The sequence below is a fragment of the Aphidius gifuensis genome, linkage group LG4 (assembly GCF_014905175.1).
Source record: "Aphidius gifuensis isolate YNYX2018 linkage group LG4, ASM1490517v1, whole genome shotgun sequence".
In the NCBI taxonomy this organism is placed as follows: Eukaryota; Metazoa; Arthropoda; class Insecta; order Hymenoptera; family Braconidae; genus Aphidius; species Aphidius gifuensis.
The window spans coordinates 3,627,097-3,646,224 of NC_057791.1; the positions used below are offsets into that span (position 1 = coordinate 3,627,097).

General features: G+C 26.1%; 4 protein-coding genes across 6 annotated transcripts; 1 reads left to right on the forward strand and 3 right to left on the reverse strand.

Annotated features, from left to right (window-relative positions):
* Window positions 1–49: 49 nt before the first annotated feature.
* LOC122854562 (MOB kinase activator 1B) lies at window positions 50–4,211 on the reverse strand. Of its 3 annotated transcripts, none has more exons than XM_044155364.1 (5): window positions 3,582–4,178; window positions 2,831–2,997; window positions 2,534–2,761; window positions 2,309–2,472; window positions 50–2,236 (listed from the first exon to the last, which is right to left on the reverse strand). In XM_044155364.1, exons 1-5 carry the CDS (start codon window positions 3,593–3,595, stop codon window positions 2,156–2,158), a joined length of 654 nt encoding a protein of 217 aa, XP_044011299.1. In that variant the 5' UTR covers window positions 3,596–4,178; the 3' UTR covers window positions 50–2,155. The 3 variants fall into 3 exon arrangements, with proteins under 3 accessions (XP_044011299.1, XP_044011300.1, XP_044011298.1); XM_044155365.1 differs by lacking the exon at window positions 3,582–4,178 and adding an exon at window positions 3,058–3,145 and having other exon boundaries at window positions 422–2,236; XM_044155363.1 differs by having other exon boundaries at window positions 422–2,236; window positions 2,534–2,997; window positions 3,582–4,211.
* A 62-nt stretch (window positions 4,212–4,273) lies between these two features.
* On the forward strand, window positions 4,274–7,703 carry LOC122854563 (TELO2-interacting protein 1 homolog). Its single transcript, XM_044155366.1, has 2 exons — window positions 4,274–4,603; window positions 4,676–7,703. The coding sequence occupies exons 1-2, from the start codon at window positions 4,410–4,412 to the stop codon at window positions 7,653–7,655; spliced, it is 3,174 nt and encodes a 1,057-aa protein (XP_044011301.1). The 5' UTR covers window positions 4,274–4,409; the 3' UTR covers window positions 7,656–7,703.
* LOC122854565 (exosome complex component RRP42) lies at window positions 7,703–9,829 on the reverse strand. Its single transcript, XM_044155367.1, has 2 exons — window positions 8,680–9,829; window positions 7,703–8,594 (listed from the first exon to the last, which is right to left on the reverse strand). The coding sequence occupies exons 1-2, from the start codon at window positions 8,734–8,736 to the stop codon at window positions 7,776–7,778; spliced, it is 876 nt and encodes a 291-aa protein (XP_044011302.1). The 5' UTR covers window positions 8,737–9,829; the 3' UTR covers window positions 7,703–7,775.
* Window positions 9,532–9,753, reverse strand: LOC122854566 (bladder cancer-associated protein). Its single transcript, XM_044155368.1, has one exon. The coding sequence runs from the start codon at window positions 9,751–9,753 to the stop codon at window positions 9,532–9,534; it is 222 nt and encodes a 73-aa protein (XP_044011303.1).
* Window positions 9,830–19,128: the final 9,299 nt, after the last annotated feature.

The window sequence follows — 19,128 nt, forward strand, 5'->3', positions numbered from 1 at the left end:
TAAATATATAATTTTTTTTCTAAAAAACAGGTAAATGCTGACTGCTACATTTTTTTTTTTTTCATTTTCATGGACAAAAGTATTAAAATTGAAAAATTACTATTTATTTAAATAATAATTGAATTATTTAAAAATTTTAAATAACATATTTCAAGAGAACTAGACAATTCATTGAGTAAATATTGATGAATAATAATGTATATTCTAATTTTGTTATAAATAATACATATTAAATTTTTAAGTGAATAATTTTTATTTACAAGCGTCATTCGTATTTAAATTTTAATATTTTTAAGTCAATCAATAAACAATCTTTTAAGAAAAAAATAAAAAGAAAAAATATTTATAATTAATATTATTAAATTATTTTTTCTAAATTGTTAATATTTAAAAAAAATATATTCAATAATAGACAACAGTATTTATAGAGATATTACATCGAGCCTTTGTTTATTGAGAAAATATTATTTACAATTGGAAATATTACAGCTGTATAGCAAAAAAATAACAATCAATTTTTATTTTGTTTATATCTTTGTAATCTTTAAGTTTTTTTTACAGTGACTCAAAAAACTCTGGTATTTAAACAAAAAATATATCAAGATTAAAAAATAAAAATTAATATTGATAAAAAAAAAAAATCTACCAGAGTTATTTGTTTGTCATTATTTTGTTTTTCCCCAATAACGTTAATTTGGTCTCTTACATCTTACAAAAGACACCTTCGCATAATACATTAAAACATTTACAAATTATTTTAGATAATATCGTATTGAATTATAATGCAAAAAGTTTTAAAAAAAAAAAAGAAAAAACATAATAAATATCAGCAAAATTTTCAACAATTAATAGAAACAATTTTTTGTTTGTTCAGGAAAAAAAATTATAAAACAGAAAAAGTATAATCTAGATGAAGAAGAATTTAATTTTTCTTATTTTTTTTTTTCTACGAGCACTTGTGATTATGTTAATTGATTACTATCAATTATTATATTACAAAATAGTAGACGAGTTTATTTATTATGTCTTGACTCGTTGGACATTTTTTTTACTTTAATTGTTTTTTAATTTAATCATAATTTTTATAGAACCTACTACCTTTTTTCATTAAGTACTTAAATTTCTATAAAATAATAAAATACTAATATTATTATAGCCGACTTGTTTTTTGTATTTTTTACTCAATTTCATGGAGATTATTAATGATTAGCTTATAATCACGCATTTTTTTTTTTTTTTTAATTTTTGTATATTTAGTTTTAATTTCCGGTTAATAAAATGCTATTTGGACTAATAAAATATTGTTCAATCACATTGACGACAACTTGTACGAATGTCAAGGCAATTTTATATTATAAAAAAAAAAAAAAACAGCTCATTCGCAAAAGCTTTTCATTTCCTTTTCTTTACATATAAAATATATTTGTTTTATCAATTTGATTTTCATTAAATATTCATTGTTTCATTATTTTAAATATTTTCCAAAACATATTTATTTTTTTTTTCCATTCACAATTATGTTACTACGCGTATATTTTTTTTATCACTAGCAAAACTGTTTATACAAAATTTATATGACGTTATTTATGAAACTTGAATTTAAAAATTTCATAAAATATGTATACTCAAAATAAATGCGCACCTTTTGAGAAAAAAAAAATAATAAATAATAAAAAATGCTGTACATGAATTTTAATAAATTTATATCCAGTTGGAGCAAATAAAATTATATTTAAAAAAAATTCGAGTATTTAAATTAGCGCTTTTGATAGATAAGAAAAAAAAAAAAACAATAAATAATGATAATAAATAAATTGAGAGAGACACGAGAAAGATTGCATTGAAACGCATTTGAACACAAAAATTATATTACAAAGAAAAAAAAAAAACATTTGTTTCTTAATTTTCTAATTTAAACAAAATAAAATAATCAATTGACAATATTGTGCAAAAAAAAAAACAAAAAAAAAAATACTTGTAGAGTAAAACTTACCACGTAAATTTTAATATTTCGATTCAAACAAAATATATCAATTAAAAAAAAAAAATTTACAGTTATTTAACAGCAATCATCAAAAAAATCCAGTTGAGATTCTTTGGAGAAGGTTTTTCGGTATATCTGATTGAATGATTATTATTTTAAATCAATTATTATTCATCGTGCATCCTTGGCTGTTAATTTTTCAATCAATTCTTGTAGTGGTGCCAATTCTCGTCTTTCAATTAAATTAAATTCCTAATTAACAGTAAATTTAATAAATTATTTTAATCAAAAAGATAATATATCATTTTAAATAATATTTCTTACCTGAACAAAAAATATAAAATGTTTAAATGATGTATTTAAATGTGCTTCTTCACCCAATTGAACAACTTCACTAAAATGTTGATGATAAATATGTGCATAAACTCTAAATAAACGTTTCAATATTGTCTTTGCAATAGAAAGAAAATTTTTTGGAAATGGTACACCTGTAAAATAAAAATTACAATTAGATAATATTCAATTTTAAAATTTAAAATATCAACTTGCCTATTTTTGAGGGAAATAAAGTCTCATCATCCAATTGATCTTGTACCCATGTCATTAGATAATCAATATATTTTGGTGCTGAACATTTAATTGGTTTTTTAACAGTATGACCATCAGCCCAATGATATTCATATTTAGGTCCAGCTGACATTATTGGACAACTATCTTCTGTACAAAATTCTGTGATTGTGCCATACAACATGTTTATTTGATTGAAAAAATCTACAGCTATAAAATCAAATAAATATATATTAATTAAAAAATTAATAATAATATTATTAATAATATTAAACTTACTGTTAACAGCAACCCATTCATTTAAATCTTCACCCTCTGGTAGCATAACAGCAAGACGTAAATTTCCAGATCCAAGTGTTGCAGCAGCATGTTTCATCAAGTCATACTGATGTGTACCTTCAGGTATATTTTTTTTTGGCTTAAATGTCTTGGAAGATCTGCTTCCACTGTAAACAAAAAAAACATTTTAATTATTAATAATAATTAAGTAGTTAATTATCATGTACCAAGAAAATCTTAGAAAGTTAAATTTTATGATAAATGACTCATAAACTGAAAACTAAATTTGTCATTATGACGTGGTACGATGCAACACCAAGAAGTCAAAAAAAAAAAAATAAATATATATACACATGTATATGTATATATAGTCATACAATATAATTACAAAAAAACATTTCTCCAAGTTGAAAATAAAGATGGTAAATAAAAGATAAATAAAAGTCTGTCTGTCTGTCTGTGTCTGCATAAGAAAAATAAAACAAGAATTAAATAATAATTATTTATCATTTTCCAAGGAAAAATAATTATCATATTAATGTCAAAAGGCTAAACTGTCAATATTAAATTATAAATATTATTAATAAACTGTCAAACAATTGACACTTTAATTGTCTTTTTTTTTTTCTGAAAATATGTCAAAAAATAAATAAACATAAATAAATTGATTATAAAAATGACAGTCAATTGAAATGTCAAAATTGGTTCATTATTAAATTATTAAATAATTATAAATAAAAACAATACTTACAATAGGAAGCTCATTTTGCTTGTCTGGTGATTTTGCGTCAAGTTCTGCAACGTTGTTTTGTTGCTATGGCGTTTTCACTTTTTCACCAAGCAAAAAAAAATATCATTTAACAAAATAAACACAATAACTTGATTAAATTTATTATCAATATATTGTTTTTAATGATAATAAATTATAAACAATATTATAAATTAAGTTTAAACAAAATAATGACAAAAATAATATATAAAGTTATCAAAAGTAAGACCAAGGTTTTTGTGTCCAACTGATTCACACACTGTTGTTGTATGTGTGGGATTTAACACACAATTTTACACGATAGATGAAGAAGGTGAACGTGGGTGGAAAAGTGAGATGACGATCATTGTTGAGAGAGCAAAAAAAAACAATTCATATTTGTCTTTGTTTTAATATATTATTTTCTCTCTTTTCAATAAACCAAATAAATTTTTTTTTTTCATGTGATTGGTTATATTTTAGTGCGACAGAAATGCGTCATGTCCATTGATTGGTCATGACCACTTGGATCCATATACCGGAAATACTTTTTACATACAAAAACTCTCCTCTCTCTCTCTCTCTCTCTATTGCTCTCTATGTTGATTCAGTTATCACGTGATCTGTCACTCTTCCAAAGAGACAGAGAGAGAAAGAAAACAAACCTAACTTGACCTAAACCCTTTCGCCATTTTGGATGTTTTTTTTTTTTTCTCATGTCAATGTGTTTTTTTTTATTTTAACCGGTGAATAATTTTTGGCGCAATTTTGTATATATTATTATTAATAATTATTGTTTTGTTGTTGTTTATTTTATGAAAATAAATAAAAATGGAATCAACAATAACAAGAGATGCATTTTTAAAATTAAAACCATGTTGTGATGAATTTATGAAAATACCAAATGAAAAAACAGCTGTAAATGTTGTTGAATGTATTAAAAAATTAGCTGATTCTTCAATTAATGATTTATTTGAGTATATTTGTTATCCAATAATAATTCATCTTCAAAAATCTGCAATCAAGTAAGTTTAATTATAATAGTATTTAAATATTTATTATTTTGATTAACTTTTTTTTTTTGTTTATTTATCTAGCAAAGATGTCAAACTGCATATAATTAATGTGTTAAAAACAACATTAAATAAATCAGTAATAAATGATACTGGTTTTTTTGGTAAACTGTATTCAATATTGATGATACAAATTTATGATAATAATGAAAAAACAAATTTAATTACTGGACATGAAGAATTAAAGCTGAGTGTCATGCAATGTTTAAAATTATTATTTAGAAAATCATCAAGACAAGTTATTATGTCACTATATAGTCGTGAATATGCAGCAAAATTAAGTCAAAGTATAGCATTATGTCTTGCAATAGCTAATCATGAAAAATATTTGCTATTAAGAATTGAAGCAATTGAAGCTTTAATGACAATATCATATGTACATGATGAAGCTTTATCTGATGTTATAATTAAAAATAAAGCTGCAGATATTATGATGTTATTTTTACCAGGTATTGTTAAGACACTTCAAGATATAACACAAGGAAGTGATGTACAAAATCACAAAATAACACAAATTGCACTGAGAGCACTTGGTAGAATAGTTACTCTTGTTATGGAAGATTCTCATGATAAAAAAATTATATCTCAAGGTCTTCCAACTTTATCAAGTATCAATTGTCAAGATAATGATAATGATGATCCATTAGGCATCAAATTAAAACGTAATAATAATGATGTTTTAAAAAAACACATTGAAACATCAATTCGTGATGAAAAATTTTTTAAAGCAGCTGCTGAAAAATTAAAAAATCCATTAAATGAATTAGCTAATTTAACAAAACATGATAATTCAAATGTTCGACTTGAATTAGTTTCTACACTTGATTTATTTTTAACAAAAACAACACACAATATGAATCCATGTTTTTCGGAATTTATTGAAATAATAATAACACTATCAGAAGATGATTCTGATGATGTTAAAAATTCATCACGTAATTTATTAAATAAAATAACAAAATTAATCATGAATAATTATGATATGAGAACAATAATAGAAATGTTGGAAGAAAATTTTTATAAATTATTAACAAAATTACCAAGATTAATACGTAGATCAAATGATTCAACCCAATTATCATATTTAAATAAAGTTGGTGGTTATTTAAGATTATTAGGAAAAGAACGTTTACCAAAAATTTTAATATCAATATCACATTTACGAAAGCTAATATTATCACTTGTTTATATTGTTGAATTTGATTGTAGTGATGTTACAGTATTAGAAGATAATCAAATAAGAACAATTGAAGATATGACATATTTAACAAATCGTTCATGGAAACAATTTAAATTTTTAAGAGATAAAATTACTCAAGATAAATTTTTATTGATATGTAAATATTTATGTGAAATGGGAGATTTAACAATATTAATTGATAGTATTATTGAATTAATATCTGATACACCAAGATATTCTAAAGAGCTTACATTTTTATTAAATTGTATTTTACAATTTGATAAAAATCCATCAATATCATTGTATCAACAAGTCATTGATTATTATACTGACAATGAATATTGGTATTTGTCACTTCAAGTTGATGATGATACACCACTTGTTAATGTACAAAGTAATATTATACAAACTTGTTTATTAACAGAGGGACTTGGTATTATTTCTACAACGCTAAAACATAAATATCAAAAATTTTTATTAAAAACATTGTATATAATTATTGAAAGAGCTGGAAGTGGTCATGGTTTAATAAGTCTTGTTGGTCTTCAATCACTTGAAAAAATATCACAATCACAAGGACACAATGACATATCAAATTTATTACGTGAAAATGTTGATTATGTGTCTTATCATGTGACAATTAAATTACGTAAAGTTGAAAAATATCCAGGTGTTCTTGATGTTGTAACAATTGTCATGAAATATAGTACACTTGATTTTTTACCATGTCTTAAAGAAATTGTTGAAGATGCATTGACACAATTGGCAATTAATTTTAAACAAAAAAATTCTTATTCATTATTAAAAGTATTAAATACATTTGTCATATGTATTCGTCAACTTGTGCTAAATAATGAAAATGATAATAAATTATTTGATGATAAAATTGATGATAAAGCAGAAATAGTTATTAAAGATTTATTAAATTATTATGAGGCTAAAAAAAATTCACAAGATATTGATAATGATGATCTTGGTGGTACTATTGAAGACATTCAAAGAGAAATAGATGAACATAAAAATGATAATTATGATTATGAAAATATTGAAGAAGAAAAGAAAGAACCTCCAACTTATGTTAAATTAATTGAAGATGTATTAAAACGTTGTTTACATTTTTTACCATCTAAAGATATTCCAAATACATTATTGGCAATGCAAACACTTGATGAGGGTCTTCATATTCTTGCCAATTGGAATGATCAACTTTTACCAATTGTACATGAACTTTGGCATCCACTTGTTGATAGATTTAAAGAATCAAATATTCTTATTACAAATCGTGCATGGCAACTTCTTGTAACACTTGCTAAACTATCACAAGATTTTATTAGATCACGTACACTAAAACAAGTACTACCATCAATATCAAAATTTTTAAAAACATCAGCAATTGAAAGTTACAAAAAGAATATAAAAAATCCTTATAAATTTACACAAATGTTTAAATTACAACGACAAATATTATTACAATTTCCAATGATTGCAAGTGATTTAAAAATTCATGAAAAAGAATTATGGGATTGGCTTGATATTAGTGAAGCATATTTAAGTGATCAACAACATCCAGAACTTCAAGATTATTGTATAAATATGTATAAAAATATTGCAAATATAAATAGTGATATTGTATGGGTAAAATGTCTTAGTATTATAAATATAAAAATTAAAAATATACCATCAAATTCAACACTAAAATTGAGTGATTTAAAAATTGATAATAATTGTAAAAATGAATATAGCAATAATATTTATAAAATCATAAATTATGTTCATGAAATTACCTATAAAAATAGTGGATATATTGCATCAATTGGTGGATAAAAATTAAAAATAAAAAAACAATTGTAAATTAAATTAAATAAATAAAAATTATTTTTTTTTTCTATGTTTAAAAATGTTTTTTACTATAATTTATAATTAATTGTAATATAAAAATAATAATTAACGAAGAAAACCAGCAATTTGTCTTTTAGTACCAAGTGATTCTTCTTTGTTCAATGCTTCCATAAGTGCTTCATTTAAATTTTTAGCAACACGTGTACCAATATCAAGATTTTTTAACATTGTTGATGATTGTAAACTTCCATGTCCTGTTTTAACAATTGATGTTATTCTTCCTTTAGGTGTAACTGATAAAATAATATTACATGAACTACATGCTTCTTCTTCAGCTGTTGGATCAACAATACAATTATCACCAATTTTACACATTGTTACTAATAATGGATAATTATTAACATTTAATTTAATACAATCAAATGGATCATCTGATACTTGTATATCAGCTTCACCACCATCCAATGTTGCTGCTGTTACTTTTGGTATTTCTGTACTATATAATGCAGCTTTAACAGCAACACCAATTGCATCAACTAAATTACCACCACATTGTAATATTAATACATCAACATACATTTTCCAACATTTTTTATGTGGTAATATTGATAAAATTTTAAGATCAATTGTTGATGATGATTGATATGATCTTGATAATGTATTTGCAATTTCAGTTGCTAAATCTTCACCACCTTTACCCTCAAATTCTGGTGTTGCAACTGCTGAACAATCAACAAAAAATTCGAGTTTTCCAGTATTTGGTGAATCTGGAAATGGTGTATCAACTTCTAGCTTTATACCAACAAGTACATCTGTATTACCAATTCGTAAACGTGATGATCCATTTGTTTGGGGCATTATACTTGTTTCAATTTCAAATGAACGATACTCATGTTGACGACGTCCATCAGTTCGAAAATCACTCTAAAAAAAATTAACAATAAATTAGTCAATTGATTTTTGTGTTTATCAAATAATTAACATGGTTCTTTATCTTTTTTTTACTTACATCAACACCATGAAGAATAAATGTTTTTTCAGCCAAACTCAGAGGATTTTCAGCCATTTTATTTGTACTTTTATATAATACAAAAATTAATTATTGTAAAATTAATGTCAATAAACACGAAAGATAATTGATTGATTGATTTAACACGTTTGTTGTTACTACACATAACCTGTGATATTTTTGAGTCATGTGTCTTGTCTATTAAGAAGACTATCTATGTGTATGTACATTGTACACCTATGTATGCATATATGTATATCAATGTATATGTATATACTGGAAAGCTTTTAAAAATTATTTATCAACAATTAAAAAACTTGATATGTAATATTATTATTGTATAAAAAATATTTTTATTTAATCAATTCAACTATTGAAAAACAGTGAATGATTTTTTTTATTGCTTATTATTTTACAATTAACAACATTTTTAATTTATAGTAATAAACTATATAACAATTAATTTGTGATATTTATTATTTATAAACTATATAATTGCTTGTCATTTGCAAAACAATATATGTTTATTTATTTGGAAGCAAGCAGCTGTTAAATTATTAAATATTATTATTTGCTTTTTTTTCAACACTATCTAGATAAAATAAAATAAAAATAAAAAAAAAAAGACACTTATTAGTGTAAATTAAGTTATCTTTTTATAATAAAAAAAAAATTAAATATTTATCACAATGACTGATTAAATTATTCCTAGTTTTAACACTCCAAATGTTTTTTCATTTATCGAGTGTTACAATTTTGTTGTTTCTATTTAAAAAAAAAATGTATTAATATCATTATTATTATTTTAACAAATTTTGATTGTCAATATATTGATGAATTTTTTTAGTTAAATTAAACGCAATTGTTGCTCCAAAATAAACAATTTCCAACTCCACTGTAGCAAATTAGAAAAACAGCAGCAAGAAAAACCATGGAACATATTATACATGGTTTTCTTTCAAGAAAAAATCCAATTAAATATAAAACCATAAACATAACATGTGTTTGTATTAATGCTGGATTAACTGGTTTTGGTATCAGCAAAACTGGTATTAATAATTGTAGACAATACATTTTTGTTGATTGCCAATAACAAATTAAATGTCACTTGTAAAAATAAATAATCCATTCGTTTAAACAACAAATTTATCTGTAAAATAAAAATATTATATTGCTATTTAATATATTTAGGTATAAATAAAATTTTGTTTATAATTAAAAATAAATAATTAAAAAGTTAATTTAATTAAACTATTATTAAAATCATAACCTTAAATTGATTATTTATTTTTATATTTTTCAAAGATTAAAAAAAAGAAAATTGTTCTATGATTTATTTAAAAAATTATCTTACACTTTTTTTAGAAACATTATTATTGGTATATAATGATTTTGGTAAATTGAATATCACTTATTAAATTTACTCAATTTTTTTTCGTACAGTATTTTGACCCCCACTGGCAATGCAAATTTAATCGATATTTTATTTTTTTTGTGACATAAAATGCCGCCATATTGAATGTATAATAAAGCGGGATAATCAATTTTCTGTTTGAATTTTTTACCCGGTAACCAGTAGTATAATAAAATGTATTTAAAAAAATTATATTTATTATTAAAAAAATCATCAAGGAAAAAGGTCAAAAATCAAATATGTTGTACAATCTAATTTGAAAAACTCGAATAATGAAAAAAATAAACCCATTAATTTCTATTATCAAATAAAATATTCAAATAGAATATATAAAAAAAAATTTTAATTGTTGATTGACTATATATAATCAAAAGATTTACCGGGCACTCGGGTGTAAAAAAAAATATATATATGTATGAGCCAATAGCACGTGTAAAAATTTTTAATATACGACTGTAAAATAAAATAGATGTTAAAAAACAAAATTTCCATGACTCTTACAGTCTTATACGGTCTTGAATATTATTAAATTACAAATAAATTATTAATTATTTTCTACGTGTCTTTTCCAAGTCACCCAAGAGGTAAGACATACTTGACTCGTTTTTTTTATAAGTGGTTTCTCCAGTAGACCTAATCCACCACGCTTTTCGCACGTCATCTAGCTGCAGCTATAAAATTATTTCGATGTACGGATTTAAATGTTTCGATTTCGCTCGCATAACAGTACTGATCAGTCGACGCAATTGTAAAAAAAAAAATAAACGAAAAAAGGCTTGATTCACTATGCCACTATCACTCGCTGTGATAGGACATTTTAAGGTTTGATTCACTATGCCACTATCACTCGCTGTGATAGGACATTTCAAGATTAATTTAATTTAATTCACTATGCCACTATCACTCACTGTGATAGGACATTTCAAAGCTTAATTTCATTTAATTCACTATGCCATTATCACTCATTGTGATAAGACATTTCTATAGGCTTGATTCTCTGTATGCCATCATTTTACTATGCAATCTTCAATAAGTGATCCTCTTGTATTCGAAATATGATCCTCAAGAAACAGCTGATGACGTAGTCTTGAAAATTCTGAAACAAATAAAATCTTCAAAATATTAGAATCGTGTCAAACATAAAAAACTTGAAACAATTGACATCCTGAAAAACAAAATCCTGAAATATTATTAAAACATTAGTAATTGGAAAAGTGCGTAAAATATCAAATAAAAAAACCTTACATATTAACATACATCGGGATTGGAAAAGGGTGATAATTTATCTATTATAAATTATCACGATAGATAATAATAAACCCTAATCACCCCCGTCTACTCTGTTTGAGGAAGACAGGGTCAATTCATTTTGACTTTTATACTAACGACATTTAATTTGCCATAAAAATTAAATATAATTAATGAAAAAAAACAGTCAAAATAAATTTAAACAACAAATCAAATAATATATAGTTTGGAACGACAAGAAGCTTCAAAAAAATATAGCAAACATTTTTTTGTAACTTCAAGGATATTAAAGCACTTTTCTGGGATAGGTTAATAATTACAACTAGTCGGTCTCGATCTAGAGGAACTTACCTTATTACAGCAACCAGCAAAATTCTCAAAGATAGTCCAGGTAGTCTCGAATAATCTAATTAAATTCTCTCAGCTAAGCCATGTAGAAATCGTCAAGGTAGACCCGAATAATCCAATAAAATTCCTCTCAGCTAAGCCATGTAAAAATCGTCAAGGTGGATCCCAATAATCCAATAAAATTTGTCTCAGCAAAGCCATGTAGAAAACGTCAAGATAGTCTCCAATAATTCAATAAAATTTTCTCAGCAAAGCCATGTAGAAAATGTCAAGGTATATTCCAATAATCCAATGAAATCCGGTTGATTTTCTCAGCAAATAGCCAAGTAGAGGCGTCAATCCATGCATAAAAAACTAATTCATTTTGTTAAATCCCGGAAAAAAAAATGTGCACAGTTTTCCCGACATTGCCCAGGATGCATCAGAAGGAGCACCTGCATAATTAACATGTACTTTTTATAATAAACATCGTGTGATCATATGTTTTTCAATAAATAAATTCTCCCCTACGAATACGAATTTTCTTATCATTTTAAAACTAGTCACGAAATAGAGTACAGTTTTCCCGAGATTACCCAGGATACTAACATGGAGCACCTGCATAATTAACATGTACTTTCAATTGTTTATCATATGTTTCATTTTTCTTAAAAAATAAATTTCCCCCACAAATACGTAGTAGTTGATATATTTTTAATTTTGTCACGCATATAGAGTACAGTTTTCCCGAGATTACCCAGGATACTCACATGGAGCACCTGCATAATTAACATGTACTTTGAATCGCTTATCAAATGTTTAAGTTTTTTTAAAAAATAAATTCGATCCCCTTATAAATACGTATTGGTTGATATACTTTCAATTTTGTGACGTATATAAAGTACAGTGTTCCCGAGACTACCCAGGATACTCACATAGAGCACCTGCATAATTAACATGTACTTTTCATCGCTTATCATATATTTAAGTTCTCTTAAAAAATAAATTCCCCTTACAATTACGTATTGTATATCATATTTTCAGTTTTGTGATGCATATAGAGTACAGTTTTCCCGATATTACCCAGGCTACTCACATGGAGCATCTGCATAATTAACATGTACTTTTAATTGTTTATCATATTTTCAAGTTCGAGACGCAAATAGAGTACAGTTTTCCCAATATTACCCAGGTTACTCACATAGAGCACCTGCATAACTAACAAGTTTCTTTCATCGCTTAAGTTTTCATTGTTTAAGTTTTCTTGAAAAATAAATTCCCCCTACAAATACGCATCGACGGATATTTTTGATTTTGTGACGCCAATATAGTACATTGTTCCCGAGATTACCCAGGATACTCACATAGAGCACCTGCATAATTAAAATGTACTTTCAATTGTTTATCATATGTTTCATTTTTCTTAAAAAATAAATTTCCCCCACAAATACGTAGTAGTTGATATATTTTTAATTTTGTGACGCCAATATAGTACATTGTTCCCGAGATTACCCAGGATACTCACATAGAGCACCTGCATAATTAAAATGTACTTTTATCCACTTATTATATGTTTCAGTTTTATTAAAAAATAAATTCCCCTTACAATTACGTATTGTATATCATATTTTCAGTTTTGTGACGCATATAGAGTACAGTTTTCCCGAGATTACCCAGGATACTCACATGGAGCACCTGCATAATTAACATGTACTTTTAATTGTTTATCATATTTTCAAGTTCGAGACGCAAATAGAGTACAGTGTTCCCGAGATACCCAGAATACTCACATAGAGCACCTGCATAACCAACATGTACTTTTAATCGTTTATCATATGTTCAAGTTTTTTTTTCTAATAAATTTCCCACAAACACGCAATCTACACATGAAATTTTTAAAATTAAACATTTTTTCTAAAAACCCGCACTAGCTATACCCAAAAATTCAAAGCCATTATTAAGTAAACCCATAAATATTATACATATAGTTTAGCTAACATCGAACATTTTTCAAAACTCTAAAACGAAAAAATAATAAAAAAACCCCCATGATATTTCACGAAAAAGATGCGAATAAGCAGTGAAGCAATGCCTTCTATACGCAGTTGCGGCGCAACCCTTGCTTGGCTTGGGCAGATTACTTAACGAAACAAATCATTGGATCTAAGATACGCTACGTATGTTTACGTTAGAGATCAACTTACCAGTTAATTAGAAATGAGCATGGATGACACCCACCGCCAACCAGAACCAATAAATGACTTAAGAAAAATTTAGCTGGGCTTGAGAGTATAATAACTTCGAAAAGTTATCGTCGTCAATCTGCCAGGATCTGACAGCCAGCTAAATTTTAATTAATCAAGCTAAGATTGGGGCAGAATTTCTCGATTAAACTCACCGTACCCTGGACCGGTAAGGACTTAAGAAAAATTTAGCCGAGAATCATAGAATAATAGAATTCTGTTTATTTGATTACTCATACCAGTCTGCGATTGGTATGTCAGGTAAATATTTTCAAATAAATCACTTAGCTAAGAGTAAGGGCAAGAAAAACCTTGAAATAAATGCCATTCATTCCTCATGACTAAAGTCTCACAACAAATTTTTTTTAATTTGCGACTGACACAATCAACTTGGTTTAATAAGTACACAATTGCTTCAGCAGTCTCGCGTTCCGACCAGAGGCCACAGATAATCATATTGACACAACGTAGCAGCTGCATGCTAATGAATATCGCATAGTTTTCTATGAATTCGAGAAATAGTTCAGCTGAGTTTGGGTGCAAGTTGACTTCAGAAGTCCAGTGATCAGTCTGAGTAACTGCCGCCATCCTGCCCGGTGAATACTTCAAGTATATCATTTATCACAAAATAGGGGTAGACTAAAGACTCAAGAAAAATTTAGCTGGGCTTGAGAGCTAACTGCAAGAGTTGTTGTCGTCAAACTACCAGGATCTGGTAGCCAGCTAAATTTTCGCGAAAAATATCAAAAAAAAAAAAAAAAAAAAAGACTAATTACAAATGTATCGATTTCAGTAAAACTATATGTATAAATTTATCTATTCTTGAATTGAAAAATTCCCCGTACAAAAATGCATTGTTTAATATTTTTTATTCTGTGACACAGAGTACCGTTTTTCCGAGATTACCCAGGATACTCACATGAAGCACCTGCATAATTTACATGTACTTTTATATTATATATCGTATGATAATATGTTTTTTAAAAAATAAATTCTCCCCTACGAATACGCATTTCCTTATCATTTTAAAACGAGTCACGAAATAGAGTACAGTGTTTCCCGAGATTACCCAGGATGCATCACCTGGAGCACCTGCATAATTTACGTGTACTTTTAATTGTTCATCATATGTCCAAGTTTTTTTAGAAAATAAATTCCCCCTACGCATTAGCTGATATTTTTAATTTTGTGGCACAAATAGAGTACAGTTTTCCCGACATTACCCAGGATACATCACAATGAGCACCTGCATAATTCACTTGTACTTTCATATTGTATATATCGTATGATCATATATTTTTTAATAAATAATTTCTCCCTGGTGAATACGCATTTTCTTATCATTTTAAAAATAGTCACCAAATAGAGTACAGTTTTCCCGGCATTACCCAGGATACATCACAAGGAGTATCTGCATAATTCACTTGTACTTTCATATTGTATATATCGTATGATCATATATTTTTTAATAAATAATTTCTCCCTGGTGAATACGCATTTTCTTATCATTTTAAAAATAGTCACCAAATAGAGTACAGTTTTCCCGGCATTACCCAGGATACATCACAAGGAGTATCTGCATAATTAACATGTACTTTTCATCGCTTAATAATTATTATATATTTAAGTTCTCTCAAAAAATAAATTCCCCTTACAATTACGTATTGTATATCATATTTTCAGTTTTGTGATGCATATAGAGTACAGTTTTCCCGAGATTACCCAGGATACTCACATGGAGCACCTGCATAATTTACATGTACTTTTAATTGTTTATTATATTTTCAAATTCGAGACGCAAATAGAGTACAGTTTTCCCGATATTACCCAAGTTACTCACATAGAGCACCTGCATAATTAACATGTACTTTTACTCGCTTATCATATGTTCAATTTATCTTAAGAAATAAATTCTCCCTGGTGAATACGCATTTTCTTATCATTTTAAAAATAGTCACGAAATAGAGTACAGTTATCCCGACATTACCCAGAATGCATCACAAGGAGCACCTGCATAATTTACATGTACTTTTAATTGTTTATCATATTTTTAAGTTCGAGACGCAAATAGAGTACAGTTATCCCGACATCACCCAGAATGCATCACAAGGAGCACCTGCATAATTAACTTGTACTATTTAAATTAAATTTATTTTAGTTATATTAGATAATCAAACCCTCCCCCCCCCCCAAACGTACGCACTGGTTGATATTCGTAAAATTTATGACGCAATTAAATTATCGATTATATTCTTAAAAAATTAACGCTTCATGTAATTCAATTTGTTCCCAAAAAAAAATATTTAACAGACTTCTTGGCATTAACCAGGATGCACCACGTGGAGGTCATGTCTGTCCTAGCATCCCATGATCCCCACGTACAAACTGAAAGATTCTGAATGATTTTATAAAACTAAAAACTTTATTTTGTTTCTTATGCAACCCCCAATTCAACCACAAATAATAATAATATTCAAGTCAAAAGATGATTTATACTTAGGAATCTACTGAATTGCCATAATATTAAAATAAAATTATCAAATTAATTTCTCGAGAAAAAGAATTTAAAGACCTTATAAATACCTGTATATCTTATATTTATATTATGAATTTATTTTATTTTTAAATTATCTTTTTATTACCCATTATCTCCCGAATTTATAAAGCAAGTAGTAACAACGTAATACTACTGGAAAATCATATTTGTTTAAAATTTAATATTTATATTAAGATAAAATTAATTACAAGATCCACAAAATTAATTCAAGATTTCAGAGATATAAAATAATTATCTAATGAATTTTTTTACCCAATAGAATTTAATTTATATTTTTATCTAATTGTTTCAGTAAAATAAAATCGTGCCCAAAATTTAAATACAAAACGTAAAATAAAAATGTTTTATTGGAAAAGTGCTCTAACGTCAATCAAAAAAAAACTTACATACTAATATGCATCGCAATAGAAAAAGAGTGATTATTCATCTAGTATAAATGATCACGATAGATAATAATGAAATCCTAATCACCCCCGTCTACTCTGTTTGAGGAAGACAAGGTCGATCCAGTTTGACTTTGTTTAAAAATTGAATTTAATTAATGAAGAAAAAAAAAAGTAGTCAAAATGAATCTAAACAACAAATTAAATAATAGTTTGGAACGACAAGAAGCTTTAAAAAATATAACAACAATTTTTTAAAACTTCAAGGACATTTAAAGCACTTTTCTGGGATGGGTTAATAATTTCAACTAGTCGGGCTCGATCTAGAGGAACTTACCTTGTAACTGCAAACTGTAAAATCCTGTAGAAGTGGTCCAGGTAGTCTCCAATAATATCCTCTCGGCAAAAGCATGTCAATGATGATCCATGTATATAATTATAATCCAAAAAACAGCAACCAGCACTATTGAAACTTATACACTTTCACTAAGTACTCATTCACTCTGTCACTATCACTATGAGATACTTGAATGGCCATATTTATTATAATTTTTAAATTATTTAATCGAAAAAACTATTTATATTTATTTAACACTTGCACATTTTTTTTTTCTATATTAAAAAATCGCTTGTCCGCGTAGAATGTTCACTTGTTAATCGAAAAAAATTCTAATTAAACTTTCAAAGGTATTATACCGGACGAAAAAATTAAATAAAAAAAAAAAAAAATCCACAGAAAAACCACGAGGCTGCACGTGCTTGCTCAAAGTTTCGAAAATTTCTAACCAAATTTATTTTGAAATACGGAAAAAATTGAAGTGTACTCTACAAAGAATGAAGAAGAACTGAAAATAAAATTTATCTAGGAAGACAAGAGGTCGCTACTATTTTCTATGACTCATTTACAGTTAACTCCGAGAAAAACTTGTGAAACACGTGTCGGACAGCATGACGTTAAAATATAAGAAACATATGCTCGGAAAATTATTAACGGTTCTTTCTATAAAAAATTATAATTATTCGAAACTTTAAAATATTTTTCTAAAAATTAATTGTAAAAATCGCGACAAAAAAAAATATATATTGTTTTAAAATTTAAATGTAACAAAAAAATTGGAAATGATTTTATAATAACTATATTGATTTGTCACGATAATAATAAAAAAATATTCGTATTTAATTTAATTGGACTGTTTTTTTTTTTTTTAATTTAAAAACCGCGAGATAGTCTGCACAAATTAATTTACCTGTATAATTTTTTTTTATCCAACAATTGTCGATTCAACATCGAGAAAATCATTCAATTCACTAAACACTTGCACTTTTTTTTTTTTTTTTTCAACCAAAAACCACGAGGCTGCACGTGCAGCAATTTTAAATACTTTGGTTAGAACTTTTAAAACTATTTTACTCTATCGAAAAAATTAAATTAAAAAAAATTATCTATACAAAAAAACCACGAGGCTGCACATGTTTCGAATAATTATAACCAAATTTATTTTAAAATACCGAAAAAATTCAAGTGAACTCCGCAAAGAACGAAGACGAACTAAAAAAATTTATCTAGGAAAGCTAGAAATACTAGAGGTCGCTAATATTTTCTATGACTCATTTACAGTTAACTCCGAGAAAAATTTGTGAATCTACACGTGTCGAAATAAAAGAAACATATGCTAGGAAAATTTTTAACGGCATTTTCTATAAAAAATTATAATTATGTGAAACTTTTGATATTTTTCTAAAAATTAATTGTAAAAATCGCGACAAGAAAAAAAATATATATATTGTTATAGAAGTTAAATGTAAAAAAAAAATTGAAAATAATTTTATAATAATTATTGTAAAAATCCCGACAAGATAAAAAAAAATATAATATTCAAAATCTACATGAAAAAAATATTTGGAAATGATTTTATAATAATTTGTCACGATAATAATTAAAAAATACTTGATTATTTAAAATTTCTGCTCGTGCAGCCTCGTGGTTTTCGGTTCAAAAAAAAAAAAAAAAGTGCAAGTGTTTAGTGAAATAAATAATTTTCTCGATTGTTGGATAAAAAAAAATTATACAGATAAATTAATTTGTGCAGAATATCTCGCGATTTTCAATTGTATTTAATTTAAACTTGCATTTTTTTTTTTTATAATTGAAAATCGTGAGATATTCTGCACAAATTAATTTACCTGTTTAATTTTTTTTTTATCCAACAATCGAGAAAATTATTTAATTCACTAAACACTTTTTTTTTTTTTTAACCAAAAACCACGAGGTTGCAC